This window comes from Acanthaster planci, linkage group LG04 (assembly GCF_054643075.1).
Source record: "Acanthaster planci isolate LZ-2023a linkage group LG04, COTS_SCS, whole genome shotgun sequence".
NCBI classification, from domain to species: Eukaryota; Metazoa; Echinodermata; class Asteroidea; order Valvatida; family Acanthasteridae; genus Acanthaster; species Acanthaster planci.
This window is the reverse complement of record NC_141780.1, coordinates 11,495,681-11,522,849: the sequence shown is the minus strand read 5'-3', so window position 1 is coordinate 11,522,849 and position 27,169 is coordinate 11,495,681. Positions and strand designations below refer to the sequence as shown.

At 37.2% G+C, this 27,169-nt stretch overlaps 2 protein-coding genes across 10 annotated transcripts in view; one reads left to right on the top strand and one right to left on the bottom strand.

Annotated features, from left to right (window-relative positions):
- LOC110983934 (protein SSUH2 homolog) overlaps window positions 1–16,460 on the top strand; it is a 35,530-nt gene extending 19,070 nt beyond the window's left edge. For all 6 annotated transcript variants that reach the window (XM_022243624.2, XM_022243627.2, XM_022243620.2 and 3 more), the window contains 6 exons: window positions 2,658–2,720; window positions 3,264–3,430; window positions 8,831–8,923; window positions 10,126–10,228; window positions 11,503–11,607; window positions 13,967–16,460. In XM_022243624.2, coding sequence (XP_022099316.2) covers window positions 2,658–2,720; window positions 3,264–3,430; window positions 8,831–8,923; window positions 10,126–10,228; window positions 11,503–11,607; window positions 13,967–14,113 — 678 coding nt within the window. In that variant the 3' untranslated portion in view covers window positions 14,114–16,460. The remainder of the gene's footprint in view (window positions 1–2,657; window positions 2,721–3,263; window positions 3,431–8,830; window positions 8,924–10,125; window positions 10,229–11,502; window positions 11,608–13,966) is intronic.
- Window positions 16,461–16,884: 424 nt separating this feature from the next.
- Window positions 16,885–27,169, bottom strand: part of nudt18 (nudix hydrolase 18) — a 28,396-nt gene continuing 18,111 nt past the window's right edge. For all 4 annotated transcript variants that reach the window (XM_087135263.1, XM_022243673.2, XM_022243674.2 and 1 more), the window contains 4 exons: window positions 26,426–26,525; window positions 21,870–22,010; window positions 21,198–21,297; window positions 16,885–19,650 (listed from right to left, as the gene is read on the bottom strand). In XM_087135263.1, coding sequence (XP_086991389.1) covers window positions 19,420–19,650; window positions 21,198–21,297; window positions 21,870–22,010; window positions 26,426–26,525 — 572 coding nt within the window. In that variant the 3' untranslated portion in view covers window positions 16,885–19,419. The remainder of the gene's footprint in view (window positions 19,651–21,197; window positions 21,298–21,869; window positions 22,011–26,425; window positions 26,526–27,169) is intronic.

Sequence of the window (27,169 nt, the reverse complement as noted above, 5' to 3'; positions counted from 1 at the left end):
TTCAGCTAGGGATGCATGCACCCTTCTGAACTCCAGCCCATATCCAAATGTGTGCTAGCCTGCCCCACAAAATGTACCAGTGTGTGAGGATTTAGGGCCAAAACTTGTACGCTAAAAAGCTATGAAAAAAAAAAAGCTTCAGCATTTATAAAAAAGTTAATCTCCTTTCATGTTTCACCTTTCACTGGAGGTACAATTGCGACATGAAATCAAATTTTCCTTGTGTCATCGCTTAAAGCTTGCATGTGGCACATAGGAATGGTTATACTGGTTCCTGTTGGTAAAATGGCACTTAGATATCAAAATGGGTGGTGCTGGGAACCAGTAGCACAGGAGGTGCAATTATGCATATGTCCGAAGTCAGCAACAATATGTCAGTTAAACAATTGGAAACAATCAAAACTAGCGAGATGTTTATCAAAAATTTCTGCAAGTCGAGTATCAAATGCAAGTGTCTATCTGCCTATTTATTTCCTGTTTGGTGTTTTGTTTTTTTTTCTTATTTTTCTCTTTCAAAAGTGTAGATAGAGCTAATTCAGCAACTGCCATGCCGAAAAACATTGTCAGCACCTATTCTTATAAGAATTCCAGCCTACTCAAACCCAGCTGACACTTTTGTTTATTATTATTGGCATACAGAATGTACCTCAGTGGCAAGACATTCCAAAAGTTGGCAAATGCAACTTTGAGAATTTGGGAGTTCAGTGAAATACAAACAAATGGTAGCTTAGCTTTAAAGTTTTGCTGCCAGCACGACAAAATAGAGCCCAAAGTAAATGTGTTTGAAAAATGATGGCATTCTCCCATCGAGTGACATTCTCCATTTTTGACTTGTTTGGACTTGTTGCATTATAGCTCTTCACCCTATAGTTATATAGTTACCTCTAACCACGCACTTCTCTCCCTCATTTTCTTCGTCCTCACTTTACCCTTCTCCGGGGAACAGTGCTATTCTGCATATTTAGTGACTGTTTGGGGTAGCATGAAAGCAGAAGACTCCTCGCCTACAGAAACTGAGATCTGGTTTGAATACCTACCCCAAACAGTCGGATCCCTTCCATCCTGCCCACTGTTAGCTCTGACGGTCTTATACCGAAAAAGGACAAACATGGCGCCTCCTCCGCTGTGCATCATGAGTCTAGAGGGCGCACTTCAGTTGATCAAGTTTTTAGTGAATAGAATCAGGCACAAGGGAAATCTATGTATTTAGTGTTTGGAGTAGGTATTCAATAGCAGACTTCACCCACATTTCTGTGGGGGAAGACTTTGCCACACATCTGGCTAGCATCATTTATTTGTAGGATTAGGAACACACAGACCCTAAATAATGCAGTCTTATAAAAATACATAAATGAATGTTCCTCTTTTCATTGACATGACGATTTTAATATCTAGAAAAGAAATTCATTTTAAAAACAGCATTGAATTCAATGTTGGCCTCTCTACCTTGCTGCCTGATGTTCCCTCAATTTGATACTGGTGCACAGCACAGCAGCACTGTTGAAAACCGAGTTCCAGTCTGACTTCTGCCGAATTGCAAACATAGCAAGGACAGAAAGTAATAATAACTCAATCCTCCATGACTCTTTATCACTTACCTTCAGTGATAATTGATGTAACTAGTGGGGGAAAATTTACATAAAAAATGTATTCTTTATCTCTTTCGTGTGCCCAGTTCAGACCGTGTACGGCAAAACTTGTTAACGTGGTTGTTGCAGGAATTGTAGAAAGGTGTTGTTGTGCATGATGTTCATTGAAGTTACCACATTCCACGTGTCGGAGTGTGCAGAGGATATGTAAATGCGTTCTCTATCAACATTGGAACATTCATGATTTCATATAACATTGGCTGCATTGGGCAAGCTGAAGATACACTGAAATGCATGCATACTGTATGTGTTTGTGTGATTGTAGGGGCCTATTAAGCAATATGTGCCAGTACCATGTACGTGTTTCATGATTTCATATCCAGATCACACAAGCACAAGGAATACAAACTTCAGGGACTCCTTTTCATTAATCATGGTGTAATTTTTGAAATACCGGTAAGGCAAACTTTAAATATCGGCACAGCGCTCCAAATTTTAAAACGTGACAACCAGTCCTGAAACCCAGGGGACTGCTTTGTTTGAACAGTGGGAGTCAAAACTTGGCAGACTACTTCCATAAATTGAAGAACACTGAGGTGGACATGAGATCTTTGTATGCCAACAGTTGCACTTACATGTACCAAGCCAGTGCATCAACAGTTTATCATAGTGTCTAATTTCCAGCAGTACATCTCCCCACAGCAACCTAATATTATGGTAAAAATATCTACCCTAAAGTAGGAGATTGGCATGGGAAGAGAGTCATTGACTGTGGTGAGTGACACTCAAGCCTAAAATGAGCTGTGGAGAGAGCGCTTCTTCCACCTGTGCATGTACACACTCTGAATCGTTAAAATGTATACTTTTTGATCATCAAAATTGCCACTTGTGACCGGGTTGGGACAAGTGAGCGGGTTGGGACCTTTCACAAAAGACTTCGCACTGTGGTGTGTGCAAGCTGTGATCTACAGAAGGTTGTAAGTCGGATATGGTAATCAGAAAATGATATTTGTTTGACAATTGCTTGTCAGTTTTTTCATTGTGTTCATGTTATGTGTTTTTCCATAGCCATGCCATGACTGTGTGGGTATTGGACGCAAACGTTGCCACTCATGTCATGGAGATGGTAATGTAAGTCACTTCCAGTCTTTTCTCTTTGACATTTTCTGTTGATAATCTTAAGATGGGCAGCTTGCTTGTGTGTATACATGTAACTTCAGGCCTGTTGTGACAAAAAAACTAACAAGTTATCTTCAGTGCCTGGATGGTTGAAATAGACCCCCTGTCCAATATTTGGATAAGAATCTGGTGTTCATCTGATTTACATATAAACTGTATTTTGTACACTATAGTGGATAATTGGAACTGACAAATACAGGACATGTTACATGTAAGACATGCCTGTACCATACGTGTACTGAATTAAGCGATGCTACCTGTGTAAACTTTGTTTGGTTGTGGCAGATGATTTGGCCAACAAAGATTTTAGAGGATTTTTTAAAGACAGCTTTACAGTTTTTTGAAAGATACAGATCCAAATCCCCTTTCACTTTTTAGCATCTAAACTTGCTTGAAAGTGCTCAATCGCAGCCATTAACTTTGAGTGCCTATCAGCTGTTAAATGAATAAAGTGGACAATTGTCATTTCATTTTGTAAACTTGGTTTTACTGTAGACTCGTTGCCACCACTGTAATGGTAGTGGACATGTCCACAGTCCTCTCCTACATGATGACGACCATCATGGACACCATGGACACCACGGACACCATGGACACCATGGACACCATCACCATGACAACCATATTGAGTGCACATGGTGCCATGGCACTGGCCATCAGAAGTAAGTTCATGCTATATGGCATACATGTACAGTACAGGTCAGATTTTTAGCGGACACATACAGGTACATGTAAACAGGAACTGTGAGCCTGATAAGCTGTTCAATACATGCTTGTTTTTTTTTTGCATACATTGCTGGTTTGATGCATAAGTCGGGCATCTGACCTTATCATGATGGATTTGTAACTGCAGACCACTACAAGGGATACCAACAGCGTGTGGTGAACAATTGCACATGTAGGGCCTTGGCTCTGGCTTTGTGCATGGTGTAATGAAAACACACAATGTAACAGTCACCTGAGCCAGCAGTGAACAGTCAGGAGAGTTGGTAGTGCACTAATTAAGTTAAATCATGTAGCGCTAGCCAACAAAATGACCATGGCGAACTATTGACATATCGTCAGTAGTCCACCTCGTGTGTTGGAAATACTACAACATTATTTTCAAATTTAAACGTTTAATTTAAACTTACAGGATCAATGAAATGACAATGACACTTTTCGTGGTTCTCCAGCTGATTTCATGAAACTTTACACAGTGGCATAACTCCACTTTTGCCTCATTTTATCGTGTAAGTTGCGCAATAAATGAAGACCCATTTCACAAAACTTACGCATAGCATAAATGCATGACTTACGCAGCAAATGATAGCATAACTTAAGCTGTCATTTTATGTGGCGTAACTTGCACCAAACGAAGCGAAAATGAACTATTTGACTAGATTAATGTGTTCAGTTAAGCCTCGTCATTGCTGAACTAAACAAGGCCTATACAAGAAACGAAAACTTTGTTGTAGAAGGTAATAAGAAACTTGTTTGGCTGTTACAAAACTGGGAGATTTTTTTGTCTGGTGTTGACCAAGAAAAAAATGAAAGTCTTTTCAAAATAGCGGGTGGAAGTGATTCAACAACTGTTTGATGACTGCTGTTACATTAGAATGGAACAGTTGTCGTAAAAGCCGTTTTTGTCCTCCAAGAAATTTAAAAATGTGGTGCAGCTATGCAACTGTTTATGAAATCAATCGTAAGTGTATTGCGCACCTACGGCATAAATTTGTGGTGCAAGGCTTACGTGTGGTTCATAGTTATGCCACGTTTCCTGAAATCAGCTGCTGGATCGGTTAAACCAATTCCAGATCCCATCAAAAACCTCTTCACAAATAAAATGTAACATCACAAGAAAGCCATTTTTCAGCCAGAACCATTATAACAAGCTGACTTTGTAATGAATTTCTTAATTAAGAAAATTAGTGCATGCATCAAATTCTAGTGACTTAAAAACACCGAACTTGCATAAATTTTGACTCGACTGTTTCAGCTGCACAGCAAGCTACCACTGATACAATCCCCCAAGCCACACAGTAGACAATTACTTCAAATCTGTTATGCTTGTGTAGTTGAGTTCATCACATACTTATGTGTACTTGCTTATTCAATCCAAATCCGGGAAAAATATGCATTCATTTTCGGCCAATTTAAAAAACACTGCAAACTCTAAAAGTCATGTCGATTGAACAGAAATTAAGATGCATGAGTTTAGATGACTGTTGAGTATGAAAAAGTGTGTGGAGTCATGAGTAGTGAGTGACCTACGACCCTGTAAATTTCGGTCAATTATTTTGGTTCCCATGTTTTTTGAGAGACCGTTTAAAATGTTGAAGTGTGAATCAGAAATCTGGCTGAAATTTCTTTTCTGGCAGTTTTTAGAACACTTTATTTAACAAAAAGCTTACATTTTACACGTAGTAATGTTTTTATTTCAAGAACTAGGAAAAATGCAGAAGTAGGAAAATGACTGTGATTATAATTTTGTATCGACGATGTCCTTACCCAAATTTTGCGGAGAAAGTAGACGATATTTGCTTCTTAATTTCACTGAAACAGAACTTAAGGCAGTTTAAACTGATAATTTCAAACCCTGTTCTCAATCTTATAATGATTGCACCAACATTAAATGCCAAAATAAGATGTGTTGAAGAGCAATATAAAAATGTTTCTTCCATGATATGATAAAAGGTGTGACATCAACTATTTTACAGATCTCATGAATTAATTTCTGAGTATATTCAGTTTTTCCTCTTAATGAAATAAATGCCTCCATTCTCTTTACATTTTACCTTTCCATCATTATTTGAAATTAACAATTTATCAACTAAACAGTTTATTTTGTGAGTTCTTTTGAATACTGAATATCCGTGGTGTCAAAAACTTAGGCCTGATCTGAGGAGAATGTTGTCATGGTTTTCTCCAAATGCATCTGTCACACCTTTGTCAACCTGGAAAAAATTAAATGAAACAAGAGCTTATCTATCTGGCTACCAACAGAACAGCGTTCTCTTTCGCATCCCTTTGTTAATTTGAACAACCAATCTACTGCAAAAACTTCATGGCGTAATTATTTCATTGTGACCATTTGGGTCCAAGGTTTCAACCTAATCAGGCATGTAATTCAAGAAATAACATGCTTTAAATAAAATGTAATTTGACGACTCCTGTGATGGCGTCATTATCACATCAGGACAGGTTGGTTGGGCAGGTTGGGCCACTGCTCGAACCAAATCTTGTCTCGCACCCAAGCCAGAGCGCTGCACCTGCCCGCTTGGCAAAATCAGTTTTAACTCTGGAGTTGCCTTCAATTGAACAAGAGTTCGACTATGATCAGCATCCAATCAAAATTCATTTTGCATGGCCATTTATGATATCATTAGCCTAATATGGAATCTTAGGGCATGGCCACTGGAGACGGGTAAACATAATCCTAACTCTGACTGTACATAAGCACGATTGGATGTAGTGAGAATTTAGAATTGTGCAGCGGAAATGCTGTACTTTGCATGTTCTGGGTTGATTATTAGTGAATTCTCTATATGAAGCAAACTATGGGACAATGAATCCCCCCCTCGCCTTTGTGTTGGTCATTGTTATACCGATATCTCAGGAATTCTTTTCAGACATTAAGGGGGGATGTGTTAAGTAACAATAGGCTGGAGTGTGTATAGGAATTGGACTTGTTGGGGGGGTACCCATCTGTGCGATGTCGTGCCTGGTATAGAATTCCCGCCATGTGGTTTTTACAACCATCGCGTGATGCGGGGCCATCATAACTTTACTGTACATGTTTGTACATGCACAGTACATTTACAGTATGTGTGTACACGCACATGTGCTGAGCACCAGTGCAGTGCAACTCGTTATCCATTTTTTGTTGTGTTTGCTATTTTATCACGTTTTCTTGCGTGCACTCCATGCGCTATCAATGCCATGCCATGTTAAAGCCGAACATACAAACCGACCAGTTTGGTTAAGTTTGGTTGGAAAGGGCCATGTTCAACAATTTTTGGTTCGGTTCGGCTGCAGGACTACGCAGGACTATTTTGTTTGGGGCCGTATTAAGGGGTCTACTTTTTCTGCCTTTTCCATCCATGGTTATGGGCGTGTGTGTCTGGAATATTCTTGTCAATACAACAACTTGAGAAATACTTCGCATATGAACTTCAAATTTGGTTAGCGGATTGCTGTTGATGATTTTTAGAAGCCTATTACATTTAGGACCAAAAGGTCAATGGTTAAGGTCACAGGAACTAAAACAAAAGAAATCTTGTCAGCTTGATAACTTGAAGAACACTTTGCGTGTAAGTTTCAAATTTGGTTGTGGATTCTTTGCGTAAGCCCACAAGCCTATTACATTAAAGTCTGAAAGATCAAGGGTAAAAATCACAATGGCTATAAAGCAAGACATTTTTGGTTGTGTTCCAAAACTTAAAGATGCAAGTTTAGGCAAGAGCATGGTGGGGCATTTATGTTTGTCAACACATTCTTGTCTGAAGCAAAATTAATGTGACAGTTTGATTTTGCGCAGTTTATTAAGATTTTTATCACTGCATCCGTGTTTTCAAGGAAAAGTAAAAAACTAAATCAGTATCTTCATTGCTACTTGTGCAATCTGTCCGTTCACTAGCGATAAGGGCTGGATTAAACATTCCTTTTAAGCAGATGGTAGGTTTGCTTTTCAGTTTTAATTTTGCATTAAAGATTTTTAATCATTGGCATTTTACATTTCTGAAATTTGCCATGTACCATCCAAAAGTTAAGAGTTGGCTTAGGATTATAATGCATCTTTTTTTTATCAAAATAGGATAAGCACTTCCATGTGGTCATCACTGAAGTTATGGGGACATTTTTTAACCAAAATATTTAATTGTGGATATTACCTAGAGCTTTATACATGTAAAATATTGGTATTTTTACATTTGGATATTTTTCCAACATACACTCACAACAATGTTATTGGGCTATTGTCTAGCACTGCTCAGGTCTTGGCCAATATATGTAAGTGGACCTTAATGTATACAACCAACATTATTTGCTTTTTGTACATGTGCATTAAGTAGTCCAGACTCATGAGAAGTTCTCAGTGTACTTTAGATACACAGAGATGCCGACCCTTCCAATTTCACCATAAGGCTTCAACCGACTTTTAAATCCTTTCTAATTTCAAAACAAAGTGTCAGTTAAAAAAAAAGATTACAAACATATTTGTGTTGATTTCATATGATGCCTGTCTTGGCATGATATTAAAACCAGTTCTGAGACAGGAATAATTGTTTGTCATAGTTGGTCTCATATTTTGTACCCCTGAAACTGACCAACCTTTACGCGTGTCCCATGCCATCAAACCAGCCATTATACACAGTGTACACACATGCGCTATACATCATGGGTTCAACTCATATGTATTTCATGCATGTGTTCCTGAAACATTGCTCGGGAATGCAGTTGGTGCATTACGTCACTGTTTATGCCAAAATTGTCAGTTACAACCCATGCCAAATTAGAGTAGCTTCTGTTTTGTCATTTCACCATTGGCAATTTTCTATTTAATATCCAAAGATTCGTAAGGCATTTGAAAAATGGCCCAATTTATTATGATGCTGAGTGCAATGGCCAGCAGAATCCTCAACTGGTACAAAGGTACTTTGCAAACTTAAGTGTATACCAGTACTTGTCGCGCTGTGCAACATAGTGATTAGAATCAGTGTGAAGAGTGTTATCTACAAAATTTAAACTGTGCTTGCCCACCACATGTGTTGCTAAAGAATTGACAGCAATATTGCCACAATCTTTGACTTTTTAGAATAGTTTTGATTCGTTATCTTTTCAGTAGAGTCTAAGGGAACATTTTTGTTATACTAAGTATGTGCGTGACGCCTCGTACGTATCAGTACTGGTTATACTGTTAGCATTCATACCAAAATACAGTACAATAAAGTTTGTTTTTTGGGGGAGACCTTACAGATTCCTCATCCTCAGTGTGGGTATCTCAGTATACAGCTAATACATGTAAATGCTCTCAACCATGCAGTATAAGATACCATATATGTTGTTTGTAACTTACCCAATAGGTGTCAAAAATGTCATGGTCATGGACAAGTGACTTGTGGTAACTGTGCTGGGACTGGCAACCTTAAAGTTTTTATCAAGCTCACCATTGAGTGGTAAGTTGTACTTACTTGAGCACGAGACAATTTTCTTTAAAGTGTAGATTATTCATAGAAATGAAGAGTTGTGGTAAAACTAAAACCTGGTGACAAGTATTTTATGATACAGACGTAAGAATCCTGGTGGACTTGCTTTACGTGCACTGCACAAGGGCAGTAAATGCAGTGTATGAACTTGACGAGATCAACTTTAAGCGGGTAATGCTACACATACAACATACAAATGTTGTTTGTGTGTAGGGGTCCATGGTATTTTGTACACCCAAGGGGGCAAATGGGACGTGAAATGAAGTTGAGGATGCCAATTGTCTACAAAACTTGCAAACTCTGTCTCAACAGGCAACAAGGATTTTGTTTATAGCATGGTAACAAATTCGATGAATGCAAAGGAAAGTGAAACACATTTTGATGTGTCGCAATGTAGTTCATAAAAATTGTGTTCACCAACAATGTTTAGTTTAAAAGATATTTCTGAAAAACTTTTCCAGTAAGGAAGCTAATTCTGTCATGGGTAGCATCTAAAACTGGAGAATCTCCCCTGTCATGCATGTGGTGATGAGGAATTCAGAACTGCCGCATTCGCATATGCAAAGATTATTCCATATTTTGCTTTGTGCTGATTGCTGTCCTGCACGAAAATCAAATCTCTGTTCTCATTTTTGGAATGAAAGAAAATCTGTTAACCAAAGATGTCAACTGCTGATATAATAGTGAAATTATGGCAAAGTTGGCTCAGTAAGAAACATAAATCAACAATATAAACAAAAATGGCAGTTGCAGCAGAAATAGTGCCTCATTGTCTCATAGAGCACATCTCACATACATGAACTAAGTAACCGTGCGGCTGTACAACCTATTACCCAAGGTCATGCTACCCAAATGCAGTGGAAACAACATGTCAACCATGGATTAGGTCAAGGTAATGTACCTGTGGGATACCACAGTACTCATCACTCAAATTCTTGCATCTGAGAAATGAATGTTTGTGGCATATCACATGATCGATTCTTGACCAGTAAAAACTGTTATCTATAACCATGGTATAACAAAACATTTTGTTTGAGTTACTGTAGGGGAATAAAAAGTCAGACAGGAGAATGAAAAGTTGAACAGTAACAGCAGATGATTAGGTTGGGACAGACACTTAATTAAAAAAAACATGCATTTGAATGAGCTCTTAATATTGTAATACATAACAGGTTCAACCACCTGAGTGATAGTATTGTGGAAAGAACCTCTCTACCTGATGAGCTGATTCGAGGTGTAACAGGAGAAGTTGCTTTTACTGAAGAGCAACCACGGGTAAGTTTGTTTCTGGAAATACTCATTGCAGTTAATGATAGTTAATATTCCCAGAATGGTTTAGATGCTTTAATAAATACATATGAAGTGTGGTAACTTAGGTCTGCTTTGTAAACAGTACAATTTAAAATTTATACCTCCGTGGCTAGATTTCCTTGGATTGCAAACTGTAAATTTCAAGAGTCACACTTGTAACAGCTGTACCAACGTGTGAAGACACGACAAATGTCGCAACCCCATCCTTGTTTCCTATTGTAGGAAACATTTCATTCATGTTGCCCATACATCCTGGGTATGAGGCTGTGTTTATGTGGTTTAACTGGAACACACCAACAAGTGTTGGGCTCGAAGCGGTACACAACCTACGTTAGTAATGAACAGGACGCAATTGCAATCACAGTGAGAAACGTCTGCAAATTTAATTCATGGCAACAGCTGCAGATTCCTAGGGCATTCTATATTTATAGATGGGTTATTTTTAATTGATTGGGGCAACTGGGCAAACTAAAACTGTTGGCAGGGCAGTGATAGAGCAGTATCAGTGTGCATACTTGTAATTGCTCAGGACACCACATTACAAATGTTACCATAAACTAAGATGACTACAAAATACATGATCTGTTAGTTATTCAACTGAACATATGTACAAACATTCAGGAGGCAGAACAACATCAAATTCAAACACAACAGGAAAATAGTCCAACCACATTTCTAATAGTCATTACAGACCTTTGAATTCGTTATTGTCCTGTCACATTTTGGTGTCTCATTTACAACCGTTTACAACCATCATGTTTAGTCCTCATAAAAATGTGGTGAGTGTGTTTATGTTAACAATATTGAGGTCCACATTAGATACATTTCTTTTGGGACTACTCATCCTGATTTATTTTTAAGCAGGTTTCATAAACCCAGTCTCACATCTCTCCACTATTAAATAGTTAAAGATGTGTAACAATATTAATATAAGGCGAGCAACACAAGAACATGTACATGTATTGCTTAATGCACATTCTCCATATGATGAGTGTAAATGATGTATTGCATAGTGCATTTCATTTGCTGTGTGAATCCTGCATCTTCAATTAACAGGCATAAAAACATGCCTGCGCGTACTCATATTCCAAAAAAGATGTACACTGAATCCAAAAGAAGTGGGTTAAGCAGATGCGGTGATGTGGGCATTTCTAGGATTCTTAACAGGAATATTTGATGTAAGTAAATGCTTGAAGTAACACTTTATTGATCTGGATTCAAACAATTTGTCCTACCAGGTCTGGCCAATCAATCATTTCCCTGATCAAACCATCAATCAGGCATCCAAGCAATTGGTGCAGCAGCATACAACTGGATTTCCCTTGGAACGCATTATTGCACAGGTAGGCCATTCTTGAATATGGAATGATGTCTCTCCTTTCTACTGTGGTACCAGGTGTAATGTACATTTATGTCCCTGTAGTTACATGTTATAGTGCTACACAATCAGCTAGAAGGTTCAGTATTGTACATATTCATAAGAAACATTCAAAATGCTAAAGTTTTCACACATTTTACAAATAAGATGATACTTCCCTTTTTGTAAAATCAGCACTTGTTTTAACCATAAGGGTCTTACTTTGTTTTATGGGTCTAAAGTGGGATGCACTGGCCGAAATTTAAAAACTGTTCTGTTGCTCTGAAGCCAGCTTTAATTTTTGATCTATTAGACATAAGTTTGTACAAAAATAATACAGTATGTAATATCACTGCTTGATTTTGTATGAGGCAAAGTTGAAAACTTACTAAGTTTGGCAAGGAGCTAAGTGCTTATACTGCTGCATTAAATATTAATGTTTTGTGTAGCAGTGCACAACTGTGAATGTAAACCTGTGAATGAATTATCCTTTCTACTTGATTTGCAAAGTATGATGTGTTGTTGTAATGATAATGATGCGCCCTGCGCACCCAGCAGGGTGGATATGTGTGCAATATAAATCTGAATTATCATTATTAATTCAATTACTTTTATTGTTTTAAAGTATCACACATAAGGGTATACTACACGATTTTATTTTTCGAATTAAAGTACATGTATATATATTGCAGTTTCACATATAAGAAACTGGTACTTGATAAGTTCCAATTTGATACTCAATTTTGCTGGAGTTTTGAAAGGAAAGCATTAAATCTCTTGCTGTAATGTTTGTAAATTAAAAACAGTCAATATCAAGTCAGTTATGTTATATAAAAAATTAATTCTTTAAGCAACACGTATTTCTGAACCATGAAAAATTAAAAGCTGGGTATTTTGTTTCACTTTTTTTTTCAAAATATTGTTTCATTACATGGTTTAAAAAAGATTCCTTTTTCCAAAAGCACGGACCATCACTTATAAATTCTTAATTAGAATTTAACTCTGTGGTCTTCTTGTTTACTAAACAATCCCTTCATAGTGTACCATTGGACCCCTGAACCCCAAAGTTATTAAGTTGTACTAATGTAGGATTTTCTTTACACAAGTACATGTATACATGTATGTATTGATTTTTGATACACCAAGCCCTCATGAATTTGTTCAGTAATGTCTTGTCATTTTGACTCCAGTTTTGTGAAAATGACACCTACTGTTCTCACTCAAAGCTCATTTTGCCATGTCAGGTCAGCCAAAAATTTAAAGTCTACTGCATTCAACTTACCCAAATCACCTTCTGATACATTATTTCCCTATGCCACTTAGCCATTCGCTAAAACTTGATTAACGACAGTTGCGCCTTCATGTGCCACAATGTAACATATCAGCGCCATCATGATCGTCCTTTTTCTTAGCATCGTACATGTGTAAGTCACGAACGTGTATTTAACACAGTACAGTGCAATTAATAGTCAACCTCAAAAGTGGGAAAATTTCTCACACTTTTTCCCATCTGAGAAAATTCAAAACAAAACAGTTCTATATCTTCATTACCACCGAGGTTAACACAGTCAGTGGTCATCACAATTATATCAAGTAATATTATGTACACACATAGATATTGCTATATTTCCGAGTCAAAAATTAAAGCTTGCATCTTTATGCATGATGTGGAAAAGCCTTCTGGACATTGTAAATGGTCAAAATAGCTGTAGGTTGGTTTCTTTTTATTCTCTCCCAATCCTGTAGATTTTTTACATTTTAATTGGCCACTCCTTTTGGACTTACAATAAAGTTGTATTTCTGTGAAATCTAACTCAGGTAAAGACCCCATAGTGGACTCATGTCTTGAAGCATTTTTTCAGTATGATGTTGGATATCACCGATTTTTTGAAATGGAATTTGATGGATTTATTTCAGCCTGTTGACTTCTTTGAGACAGTTCTTGCCTTTGAGCCTGAAGACTGTCCAAATATCCTGCTCATAATCATGGATCTATGCATGCCTATCTATTAACATACCTCTACAACTGAGTTGTAAATATGCCAAAGCCCCTCAAGGTGATAATGTTTATTACCTGAGGAAATGGTGATCAAGTACAAAAGTCAACTTTGTTAATGTATTTGTACTTCAGCAGTGAATGGGTAAGGTGAAATTTGAACTTGCCGTCTTAAGTTGCTCACAGGGTGAAGAAAAATATGTAATGTGATATGTATGAACTGTATGCAGACTTGTGAAGTCTGATTTCTGCAAGGGCATGATCTTAGCTTTTTTCTCTCCCTGCATCAGATGTAGGTGATAATATCACAGCTGGGTTCAATTTATTTTCTGTATATGTTTTTCTACAGCGCCACAGTGTCCGTGTTATTCCTGTAGCTCAAGCAATGTACAAATGGAAAGAAACCCAAGGAAGCTTCTTTGTGTATGGCTTTGAGCACAAAGTGTATGCACCAGACTACCCCCAGCAATGCTGCTGTGGATGCACCATTCTGTAAGCCCATCAAGGGGATACAACACAAATCACCTGTGAACTGTGTGTAATATTGATCAGTACAGAGTAAGTGGTTCATAGATCATGGACCAAACTTAAATCATTCTGAAACCACTGTGCTGTTCTTAAATTGAAAATATATTTTAAAATTCAATTTACTTAATGGTTACATTTCTCATATAGAAACTGTTTCAGTTCACTCCACACACAGCTATTTCCTTCATACATGTAGTTTTAATTCCTCCATACATTTAGTCTGAAGTGAAAGCGTAGAAGAAATATTTTTCCTTTAACAATTTGATTGACAAAAGTGGAGAAGAAAAAGCAATGGTGCGTAAAATGTGTTTTGGTGAGATTTTACCAACATGAATATTTTCAATTATTGAACATCTTGGATTGATCATACAGCTGACTGAAATCAAATCAGATGTCAAAATTCATGATTAAAATCAATTTCCTGTTTTTAAGTGAATTATGTTAACCATACATGTATCCATAAACGTATGCATTGTTTTTGAAGAGAACATAAACCTGAAAGGAAACATGCATTTTGACCAGCTACCTGTAAGAGCTACATGTATGTTGTGGCCATTCATTAGCCAGAAATGAGAAAGCAATTGTGTACAATTAATAGCAATGAACCAAAAATCACATTGAATTTTCAGTATCCTACCTACTCAGTAAAAGTAGAATCTGTATTCGACTTTAAAAATGCTTGCTCATAATCTCAACTTGCTTAAGAATCAGCAAATGATGATGTGTATAGACCTACATGTTGACGTAATGCAGTGTTTACCGCAGTGCATTGTGGGTGAAAGGTGGGGATGTTGCAGGAACGCGTCGACGTGACACGTTATGTGTAACGTATACTATATGGCGTGTGTATCAACCTGACACCAAAAAAGAAAAAAATTACCGATTGGGTTTATCAAGCACTCAACGAACGCCAGAGCTGTGTTTTTTTTTTTAAACTTCTAAGGGACCGCAAACGGCGACAGATTTCTGTGAGAAATAAGGCTATTTATTTATTTTCACATGAACCATTTAAATTTTTTATTTTCTTCGTGTCAGGCCGATACACACGCCTATAGTATACGTTACACATAACGTGTCACGTTGATGCATTCCTGCAACATCCCCACCTTTCACCCACAATGCACCGTGGTAAACACTGCATTATGTCATAATGTTGTAGGTCTATTGACCCATGTAAAGTTGTTTAAGTCAAGTTGAACACTACTATTTCATATGCTTATACGTTTTTCCATGCTAGTGTTTCACCTGTTGAACAAATGAAAAGATATACATATTCCAGGGAGATGTCATTTTAATTAGCTTTAGATGAAATCAAAAATCATTTTTTGAAATAAAATGTCACGGAAAATTTCTTTTTCTTTATTTTACTGTAAAAAATGCCTTTCTTACTCCAGTACATGTAATTTATAAAACTTTTTGAATTGTTTTACAAAAAGCAAAAGTGAAAATAATCAAATGGCTTGAAGGCTTTTGGGGAATATTAAGACTTCTTCAGATGAAAACTTTTAGACTCTACAAAATTTGAAAACTAAATATTTCATAAATTCTTAAAAGAATACCAGATTTGTTAATGCAGTTGAGTTTTGTGGGAAACAGATAACATTGTTATGACCTTCCTTCTTCCCCATTCCATGTCGGATTTTGTGTGAAGCTGCTTATTATATTTACTCTTATTTGCTGGTTTTGTACATTGAATTTCCAAATAATCGACTATTTAGACATAGAGCAACATAGATGAACTTGCCCAAAATTGTTGAATATCAAAATTGGATTAGAGCATTGATGTGAAGCGGATGATCATGAGAAGTATCAAGCATGCCGCTTCATAAAGGTTTGACGTTGGTACATGTACCGGTAGGTAAAGGTTAAAAGACATGTAGTATCACCATATAAGCCTGTAGACTGCTTGAGTTTTAGTTAGATTGTTTGTATGTCTGCTTTTAGTATGTACTCTGCCTAATATCAAATGAATGCCAAATTTCTGCCCAGTTAAAATAAAAATTAAGCAGATTGGAATAATAGAATATTTTTATGATATGTGTTGTGGCTATGCCGAGTATAAAATATATTTTTAGCAATCAGTACTTTTACTCAGAAAATGAAAAAATGCATCAGCTGAAGTGAGAATGCATGAAATGAACTGTGTAGCATGTGTATATCTATGCCTCTAATATCTAATAAACACTTTTTGGCATTCCTAGAAACTTGTATTTTCATTGACTTATTTTAAACTGCCTCAACTTAAAGGAAAGTACTTAAACCATTTTTTCTACACAATCTTAGCAATAAATTAACTGTGATCATGGAAATACGTACCTTTATAGTCAGTGTATCTCTGCTTTGGACTGGTGTGAAGGTTGAACGATCTCGGGTAGGGTTTTTGGTAAAGGAAATCTCAGAGTAACAGAAACATTCCCTCTATCATTGGGTACAAAAAACCCATGGCATGGTGAACTAATGTATTTGTCCACAGTTGCTTTGCATGCTAACATCCCTTAGTGGTGTGTCAGAACCTTTGTGCAGCAAACCAACCATTTTAGCAGCACTCATTCCAACTCGATAACTTTAGTTCTGCAGCAGAATTTTGTCCCCCCCCCAATCCACCCGATGTATTGCATTCACAATGTTTCTAAATCTGGTTAATTTCCTATACCATGTCGATTTAAATATGTAATAAGTTTGTATTATGTTTACCGAAAATATATCATGCAAAATCAGAGATCAGGTACAAAATGAAAATCAAAGCATCAACTTTGTTTTGTTGTTATCACCGTTTTTCCCAAAGACACATGACACATTAACAGAGTCATAATGTACTTCAAAAATAATAGACTGCTACAAACTACATGCCAACAGGAATCAGATCCTGAAACAAACAAATCAAGAAGTTAGGAGGCCCTGATATTTACATCCTGGCAAAATAGTTTCATTAAAGGCTATATATAAGCCTATTACATGTACATGTATATACATTCAAAAGATTGACATTAAATGTTAATTTAAAATAAACAGTGGCAAAAAAAGTTCCACCAAATGTGGACATTTTACTCTCCTCAATCTAAAATTTAACCGGAACCCCTTGGCCAATTTGCTAGGGCACATCCTTAATCCATCAAATCCCCAATTGCCCTGCCAAACAACTGCATTCATCCTCAATCCTCCGAAACCATCTGGAGGATTGAGGGGGTTATGGTTTATAAGGGCTGCAGACTACACTGCAGAGAGTTTAGTCTTGGTGCCAACACCTTGCTGGTTGTTGTTTTCCGTCTTTTTTTCCATCTGTCCACCTGGTTTTGTACAATTAGCAAACATTCACTTCAATAAACTCTGCAATGAATGCAATTTCATAATGTCAGATGGTTTGCTAACAACCATTGTTGCTTCTGGACCTGCAGTTGATTCTTGCATAATTCTGGACTTGTTATGTCTTAAATTACTAGAGCACAAACTCGATCATCATGCAGAGAAGCTTTGACGCCTCCTGAGTGCAGACAGTTTGAATTGATACACATATCTGCAGAGCATAATAAGATTCCAAATTACGTTGCCTGAATGCAATGGGCAAGTACACATTCAGCCATTTCCTGTAAAGGCATCTGCTACATATACCGACACAAGAATGCAAACAGCCATGTAGCCAGTTTTCTACAGGTATGTGCAGGGACATGGATGCACCTAGCAGACGACACTTTGCACAGCAGTCAGTGCTGTAGTTATTCACGGCCGTCATCCTGTAACTTGAACCCACTGTTGATGGATAAGACCTAAAGTGTAGATAATAATTAGGTGGTAAATATCAGAAGTAACATCTTGGATGAAGACCACTGAGGGTTGTCTTGCATACTGACACCACTTTACTGCCACCATGAAAAATACCATTATTTAAAACTTCCACCACAGAAGAAAGACAAATCCTGAATTTGTAGCAATTTCCAATTTTTCAGAAGTATTCAACTCAATAAAATAACCAAAACAGTTCTGTTGGACATTTATTTCAGTGTAAGGGATTGTGAATCAGCCTATAGGAAACTCCAGTTCCTTCAAAACAGCCAAGGTCAATTCTTGGATCCAATTACATTTGTGATAAGTAACCACATGTTGCTGGGTTGAATTTGAAGTTGCATGACGTATATACCCGGGGTATTTTCAAGATTTTCCATTTTCAACATTTTTCAAAAATTCATTTTCATTTACTGGACATTTACACCCACAGGAATGACTGTCTGGATTCTACTCTAATCTGACAGACAACATCTATTGACGCTGGAGTATTTTAGCCAGGCCTGCCGCCTTGTAAAAAGAGCCCAGATTGTGCGGTGTTGTGTAATTTTCTTTGTTCCCAAAACTGGCACAGTGCGCTGCTGCTGCTGCTGGCTCTGTTCAACAGGGACCAGATTAGCATGCAGCAGTATTGTATCGCTCATTGCTGGAGCACTTGTGTCCCCGGTGGTATGCATATAAACTTAAGGAGTCCGGTTCCGGAAACCTCAGCAGCAAGTAGTTAATATTTACCTTAATTGCATGTTTTGCAGGACCATGGCTCTTATACAAAGACAATCACTCGAAAACAATATTGCTTACTTCAATATTTGGTTGAGGAAATTATACATTTACTTGTATACCAGTCTGTTATGTGTGCAGAAAAATATTCCATATATTTCTTATGACTACTCAGTAGTTGTTTTTCCCAGCAGTGATCAAGTGGTAAATGATGCAGAGATTATGAGGCCTATTCAAAAGATGATGTTACTGTCAAACATCTTCCAAACACTACCAAAATGTGAAATAGGTGTGATACAGCACTCTTGCAACTATGACTTGTAATGAAACAAAAAACTTCACTGTTACTTCACATCTTGGATACTATATGCCACCTAACAACTACTAACTACTTGGGACATGAATCTTTCACCCAGAGAAGGTATAAAAAAAGCTATGGGTGCCACAGTGTTCAATGCTATCTACATTACCAAACATATGTACATACATGTTGTCATTGTGAAAAGTCTTATTTCAGCATGCTATGATACAACTGGCACAAAAAGTACAAAACAGTAGAATCTGAGTCAGATTAATATTTCAAGGCTCCTAAGCCACATCAATTTTTACACTAAAACTTAAAATATTGCCCCATTTATATAAACGTACATATCAAGATTTATTCCATGTGACAAATTGCTGTTTCTCCGTAAACTTTTATTTTCAAATGATTATGAAAAAATAATCCTGATGGTTATCTGTATCTAGTTAGACTGATATCTGTTGGTGGCTTTTTTAAGGACAGTTCAAACAGCGATACTCTTGTATTCTATTGTGAAGTGTAGTTTGAATTTCAGGGTTAGTGATATGATGCCACATGAAGTTGGGGTTTTTGAGGTCCCTCTGAAAGTCAGTCACAGCAAGTAGGTTGAGACACACACCATCTGCTGAGCCATGTGGCCGGCCAAGGTGTTCAATACACAACAGTCCACGCAAAAAGTAGCCATTGCTAGCGCTGAAAGTCTCCTAACAAATAGAACGACATACATATTTCTCAAAATTGATACCAATCAAATTCAAACTTGACAGAAATTGTGCATATGAAACAAAACCAGATCTGCTGTCAAGCCCCACGCTTCATGTTAGTAATAAGGTTCCTTCTTCATATACAATTGAAAACTGGCAGATTCTCAGTTGTAGTTTTATTGCCATTTACATCTAAATGTATAGTTTGGTTAGAACTCATTACATAGAACTTAGTGCATTTTAAAAATATTTTACTGAATATGGAACTACTTCATGTCCATGTGATTTTTGACACAGGAAGTTCAATTAGCTTTTTACATGTATTTAAACGGCCGCAAGTATTACGACTATTTGTCAACATAATACATGTACATGTTTAATGTAAACCAGTGATAACGTATTTGAGTCCATCACAAGTCCAGTCACAAGTCCCTTCAACGAAATCAAACCTTGACAAAAACTATATTTTCCTATATGCACTATCTGCCATCAGGGCTAACATGAAATGGTCTGTTTTACCCCACAATATGTTCAGTTTTATGCCCAATAGGTTTTTATAAACAAAAAATACAGTCCACAAGATAAATCATCTATGTCAGCTTCAATTCTACCTTAAACAAGTTTGTACCTAAGTGAAACCCATGCGACATAACACTACTTTCCCCTGGTCTTTCCAAAGACCAAACTAAGATGATATCAGTCAAACTACCTCAACTGACATTACTGAAGCTCTTAATAATGCCACACTTATGAATAGCAGCACTCATGTAATTTATTTGATATAAATAATGCAACAATGTCAATGCAGAGGGCAGTGTGCCATTTTTGAGATATTGGCCAGTTAATGTCGGGTTTTCCTCCAGAAAAAGCGGCTGCGAGCAGGGATTTTTCACAAAATCTACAACCTTGCAATTTATTTCTGACACCCATAAAATATGTAAGGAGGCACAACTCTTGGGCAGCTATGTTTCCATTTGTTAACCCCCCCCGAGTTCTGTTCCGCTGTTTTTCAACTGCCTAAGTAACAATTGTGATGTCAACTGGTTCACTGTCAACCGGTTCACTTACAAAAGGTCTGTAGTTTATATGGGCATTACCGTTGGCATATGTGTGTTTTCCCCAACTGTTTTGATACAAAGGAGTTACTAGATCTGATTTTGTAATTTATTAATCTATTTCTTTTTTAAGTGTGGTTTTGCTCCCTGGCAAATCTGCTTACCCAACAAAGAGGGTCTTTAATCCTCTTAGCTCCTTGTGTAAGGTGTGGGCTCCCCAATTTAATTCCACTGACTCAAGAAAGGCATTTTTGGATTATTATGGGTTGGAGGTGGTCCACTTTGTAGCAGTGTCCTTGTGAAGAATCATTTGCCATGCTCTGACCCAACCAAGCATAGTGAGTTAATATGTCAACCGCAGAAATGAAAACAATTCTTAAATGAGTGTACACATCCTTCATGGAACAAACAAGGACAATTGTGTGTGTGTTGACAATTGGTCCAAGGGGATCTGAGTCATGCCACTCTCCCCTACATGTATGTACTCTGTACCTTATCCAATGTTCGAAGTGCCTCCTCTGCAATAGATGTCCCTTTGATGATAGGGAAATGAGGTTTATCTTCCATGCTCAGCAAAACATGCACTTCATCTCTGTTATGGAAAATAAAAAATGATGAAAATATGTGAAAAAGAAAAAAAGAATGAATTAGTCACAGTTAAGAGGCATCAAAAGCTGTCAATTTTTGTAATGGTATAAAGATGACTAAAGTAAAAGGAGAATTAAAATAAAAATAAAAACATATGAGTACACACTTGTGTACAAAATCTTTTCACTGTTTGTTGATAAATGTATCAATTGGATGACAGGGTCACAGTAAACAGGTAGCACCATAACAATCCTGGTAACTTACAATGTATGTATATAAATCATATATCATTACTTTCACTATCACTGTGTTCAATATAGCAATGCAATGGACGAAACTTAATGTATGAATCCATTTATTAAAGGGAAACATCACCCAAAATATGATGAACAAAATAAACATCAGGAATGTACATACTTACAATTTGTTTTATATCTGGCTTTGCCGTCAGTGCATAATGCATACATGTAAGGCAAATAATTTTCAGGCATTCAAAAACAGCTGAGAACAGGTTTCACATATAAATGAAACATACATATAGTAGTGATGAAACACAAATATACTAGTCCTACTCACTGCAAACGTTTGATGAGAATCACCCTGATGCACATGTGCTTATGTGGGTTGAGGACAGGTAAGACATTGGCGTGTCTCTTGATAGGGTCCCTCTGTAAGTAAGCCAAGGCGGTTTGGATCAAGTATACAGCGTCGTGGGCTCTGTATGTGATAAAAATTATGATAGATTTTTAAAATGACAAGCTGTTTGCAGTCCAAAGCAGTCAACTTGACACATCTGTCATGCATGTCAGTTTGGCATCTTTTATCTTCCCTGATACCATTCTTTTCAAGAGTCCAGTTAGTCACATGACCAACATGTACAATAGTCTATCAAACATTACATCCTCCCAAAGCAAAGTGTCATAAAGTGTAATTTACCAAATATAAAGACTTCAAATTACTGATGTGCCGAGTGCCATACCAAAAATTGGCTTTCTTGTTGGTAAAAAACACTTAAAACTAACTTTGCCATTGGAGGATGCTACATGTATGTTTGTTGAAGTTTGATCAGTATGACTCAGTGGGTGCAATTGGTCTATGCTAGTGATGTACATGTACATGTATGTAACCTCTAAGGTTCCATTCAGGTTCTGTTGGGACAAAGTTTGATGTTCAGTTTTGTTATTTTTTCCTGAATTGGATTCCACCTCTGACGTAAGGCATTCACATCCACTTGACAAATGCACTTGATATCAAGTAAGTCCATTGAAGGAAGGTTCTCAGAGCCTACTATTGCTGAATCCTGTCCAAATGTTAAAAAGGCAATTTATATGGTAACACATGTAGTTACTTGCACTAATATCAAGTCAGCCCTGTAAGTTTACAATTATACACGTGTGCGCATAAATGGCAGCAAAAAGCATGAGCATCCTACTGACACATTTACACGGGCATAAACTTCATGGCCTTTTCTCTCAGATTCTTTGATTTTTTTCACTCTTAATTGTCTTCAGGAAAGCCACTGACATTGTTAGAGCTACATGTATAATTTTCTGGTCTAAGATGGTTTTCATAATGTATGACATAAAGAATCAAAAGTTTGCTTTCTCCTCGACCTCCATTAGTTAAAACCTGCCTCATTTCTAAATAGGGGCTTTGTAGCAAATTGAGGCTTCATCCCTGACATATACACAAACTGCTTGTAGACATATCACCAGTGATTTGACGAAGTGATGAAGAAGGCTACAGTGGGTCATTTTTTTATTTCCGATATTTGCACATGGTAAAATGATGTCTTTGATAACAAATGCTAAGTCCTACATGCAAAAACTGTCTGGTTTTTTATGAAGCTAATTAGAAAACTGACGAATGAACTGAATTAGTGTCAGTAAAGTTTGACACAAGTGATGAATGGTTGATTGTCAGACGATAAGGTGGTTGGCTGATTTGATGAAGTGGCAAGAAAAACTCTTGTCCAGGGAAGCATAACTGTTACATGCAGGATTCTCATGCTAGCTGGGAATGATGTTGTGGCAACACGGTGCACACATTTGTCAATTGGTCTTGCAGTCAGTGAGTATAATTATGTCCAACGTGAAGAAACTAAATAATTTGTAAGAGATATTGGACATAATGAAACGAATAACACTCCTGTCCAACTTAAATCTCAACACAACCATTCTTAAAAGTACATGCACCAGGCTTGGCCTATCATGAAGCCTAACCATGGAATGCTATCGTTAGTAACATTAGGCTTAACGTTAGGCCTGGAATGTGTGTAGCCGGCTGCATACATGTAGCATTGTTGGCCTAGGCCTAAATGTCATGTTGCATGCTTCCATGTTTTGACCATCTGGATGCCAGAGATAACGATTCTAACGTTCATGGCCTGTATGTTTCACCGTAAACCTAGGCTAGGCCTACAAATAGGCCTCCAGGTACATGTACGTCATGTAGCCTATGTGTTAATTTTTTATTGAATGCTATGGGGATAGTGTAGTTTTAGGAACCTGTACCATTGTGGAAAATTATTTCCCAATCATTTAGATTCTAAAGTAGATTGGAAATTTAGGCCAAGGCTTATTTTTGGACTCACCACTGAATTACTAATACCTGCAAGATTTGGAAAATTATTAGGAAATTTCTGCATGGTGATACCGGTTTGCAATAAGTAATTTTCATTTTAAAACTGTCAACAATTTTGGAAGTTAATTTTTTGATGTATTATGGGAATTAACCACATCCTGCCCGGGGGAGGAGATTTGTAAATGTTGATTCTGCTGGGCCAGAGTATTTCTCTTTTTTATTCTGTTTTTAAAAGTCTTTGAAATTCATATCTTCATTTACTGGGCACATACACCCACCATGCCCACACAAAGGCTTGTGTGTTTCTACTCTAATCTGACAGACAACATCTATTGAAGCCATGTAACTGTGAAAGGTAGGTTGTATAAATGTTTGTAAAGGCCTATTTTAGTTTTCTGACCGTGTTCAGATTAAGAGCTGGATTAAAGGTTGTGACACAAAAGCTTATTAGTTACCTGTCTTCTGTTAATATAATGTTAAGTCTTATCACTAATGCAGAAAAGTCTTGACGAGCATAGCTAAAACAAACAGGGTAACCAAAGCCAATACAAATGCTAGAAATTGTGGAGTTCCACAGTAACTGATCGGCCATAAGAAAGCTAAATCAGATCCCAAGTCAGTTTTAACAGTAGAAGTATTTTCAGACCAGTCCCATAGGGTTTGTCCACAGTGTGTCAAGTGAACTTCTTATACATGTATAAAACTCTTTCTGAAATTGTAAGTGAATTGGTGACTGAAATTGGCTAAAAATTAATTGCAAATTCTACTTAATATTCTCTATAATATTAACTATTTCCTACGAACAACACTGCCGCATTCAAATCATCATGCCGTCCAGAGCTAAGAAGAAGAAGTAAGTGAAGAACAAAAAAAAAATTGTTGAATTGCATTGAGATGGAGAAAGCATACTGCTGCTGCTGCTGTAACTATATCTCTGGCTTCATATGTGGTCAACAGGGAGCCTCACCCGTTGTGTGAAAGACCTTCCAAACAAAGTAAGGCCAGACAGAAGAAACCAAGAAACACTTGGTGAAATGTCCTTCACAGAAAAAAAAACCCAATAAGCAGATGGCAGCAAGAAGATGAGCACCTCTTGAAATGCCCTGGACATCAGCCAGTTTGTAACAGCATTTCACCAACATTGCCAACATGCATAGCCCACTTGTATGTATGTATGAAAATATATAAAGTATGTATGCTTACAAGCAGAATTGTATGTGTCAATCTGGAGTAATGATTATTGGTTATCTCAAATATAACCTGATTGAGCACGCTGCGATAGGCAGTGCTTTCATGCTACTTTGCACCATAAAGACCTGCGTTGACAGTGCATTATGCCTCAGTGTCACGTGCGCACAAGCCAGAGTCTCATGTAAACAGCACAAACGTGCTTGGTTGTGCTAGCGCCCTCTTGTGATCAAGCACGTAATCTTGTTTTTGCCACACTACACACTGCATTTGTTCTTTCTAGTGTTTTCCCTTTAAATGTTATGATTAAATGTTTTGTTCTTTGTTAAAACAGTCAGTTTAAGGTTTTAGGTTGCAGTTGTTTACATGTAGTTGTTATTCCGACTTTGAACCAATCGTACCTGTCCAGAATAAACCTGTCACAAAGTACGTAAATCTGTAGGATCGTCCTTTTATAATTGGTGCCTCCGTCTTCTGATGTACAAACCCACCACAGTATCCTTTCTGTATGTTTCATTCACATGGATTGGATGAGCAAGTTTACGTAACGTATCTAAGTAGACACGCTTAATCAATGGCGTCAGAGGAGATGTTTATCTCATTTCAAGGCCTAGAGTGCGTTTGAGGTAGTCTAGTCAATGATGTCAATGTTATAAATAGGCACTCCAGGAAAAGCCCTTTCTAATGGTACCAAACTTCACACAAGTTCAATAGCCGAATCAGAGTGAAAAAACAAGAACAATTCTGAAAACACATCTTGCATGTGTTTCACTTCAGCTCGTGATATAAGGTTTGACTTTCCAAGGCCATTCCTTATTTAGCCCAGGTCACAAATGGGAACGTGTCTCCATTACACAACAGACTCTACAAGTAGCATGTTGAGATTCTACATGTATTTTGTGTGTGCAATTAGTAATTAATGTGTAGCATTTTCCTCAGACCAATTCAGTCATGTTTTAGATGCTGTAGTTAGATCAAGTCAATTTTCTAGTCGGTCAAGTTACTCCTTAGTCACATTAGTCCTCAGAGATACAGTGGAAATACATGTGATTCTTCTCAACAAAACATTTCTGTTCACTTGCAGTTCTACTGCAACATTCTCAATCACTATTGAATAATGTAATGGTTGACACATCATATGTCAAGTTATGTGTTAAACTGTATTCACCACAGCAAATTGGCAACATGATAGAAAAATACATGAATATGCAACTCCTGTGCTGCTCAGCTTTCTCAAAATCCAACCAGTTCACTTATTAGCACTCTAGGCAAAACAGCCTAATGCACACAGACATGAATATCCAAACCCCAATTTAATTATAGCCACAGCAATGTACATGTAATTAATCCTTTAGATGTACCTCAATTTGATGTCCACTTGGCCCTGTATGTCCTCAATGGTTGTCCACTTTGCCTGTAATGATTCTTTATCTGCTTCCTCTAAGGTTTTGAGTCTTCCTCCTTTAAAAGAACAAACAAACTTCGTTTTATAAATACCTGTACCGTAAAAATGCCCAAAAGCAGACGCAAAGCTATGGTTGCAATAGGCATTCACATAACACTAGTCAGTTCAACAAAATTATTGCCTTTTAAAAGAATACTAGTGGTATATAATGCACTACAGGCATTCAACCCAATTAGCTCCCAAATGGAATCATTGTACCAAAATTTTTGTTCAGAAGTGTTTCAAATTCATTAAATGTGAATAAGTAAAGTTTAAATCTTGAAACAAACAAATCAGGCAAGACATCATCATATTTTATAACAAATGATGTCATCATGACATTACTGACAGTGTATAAGTTTAATGGGGGTCTTTCATTTGTCCATGCCACTTTTGGTGATAAGAGATGTTCAGTGTGTAAGTTTTGTAATGCATGTAAAATTCCTTCCAGAAAATGTATACAAGGTCTACAGAGAATGTCAAAATTTTAACCCCTTCACGACGGGAACTTTGTTCTGAAAGCCGACTCCGAGAATTCCAGCCTCGCTTGGCCAAGAAACTCACCTGCCAAACCACAAATTCTCGGTTTGTGGCCCTACGTGCTCTGCACGCTTTGAATTATACAGTGAAAAGGCTCATTTTTCGGTGGCATGCGGCTCTA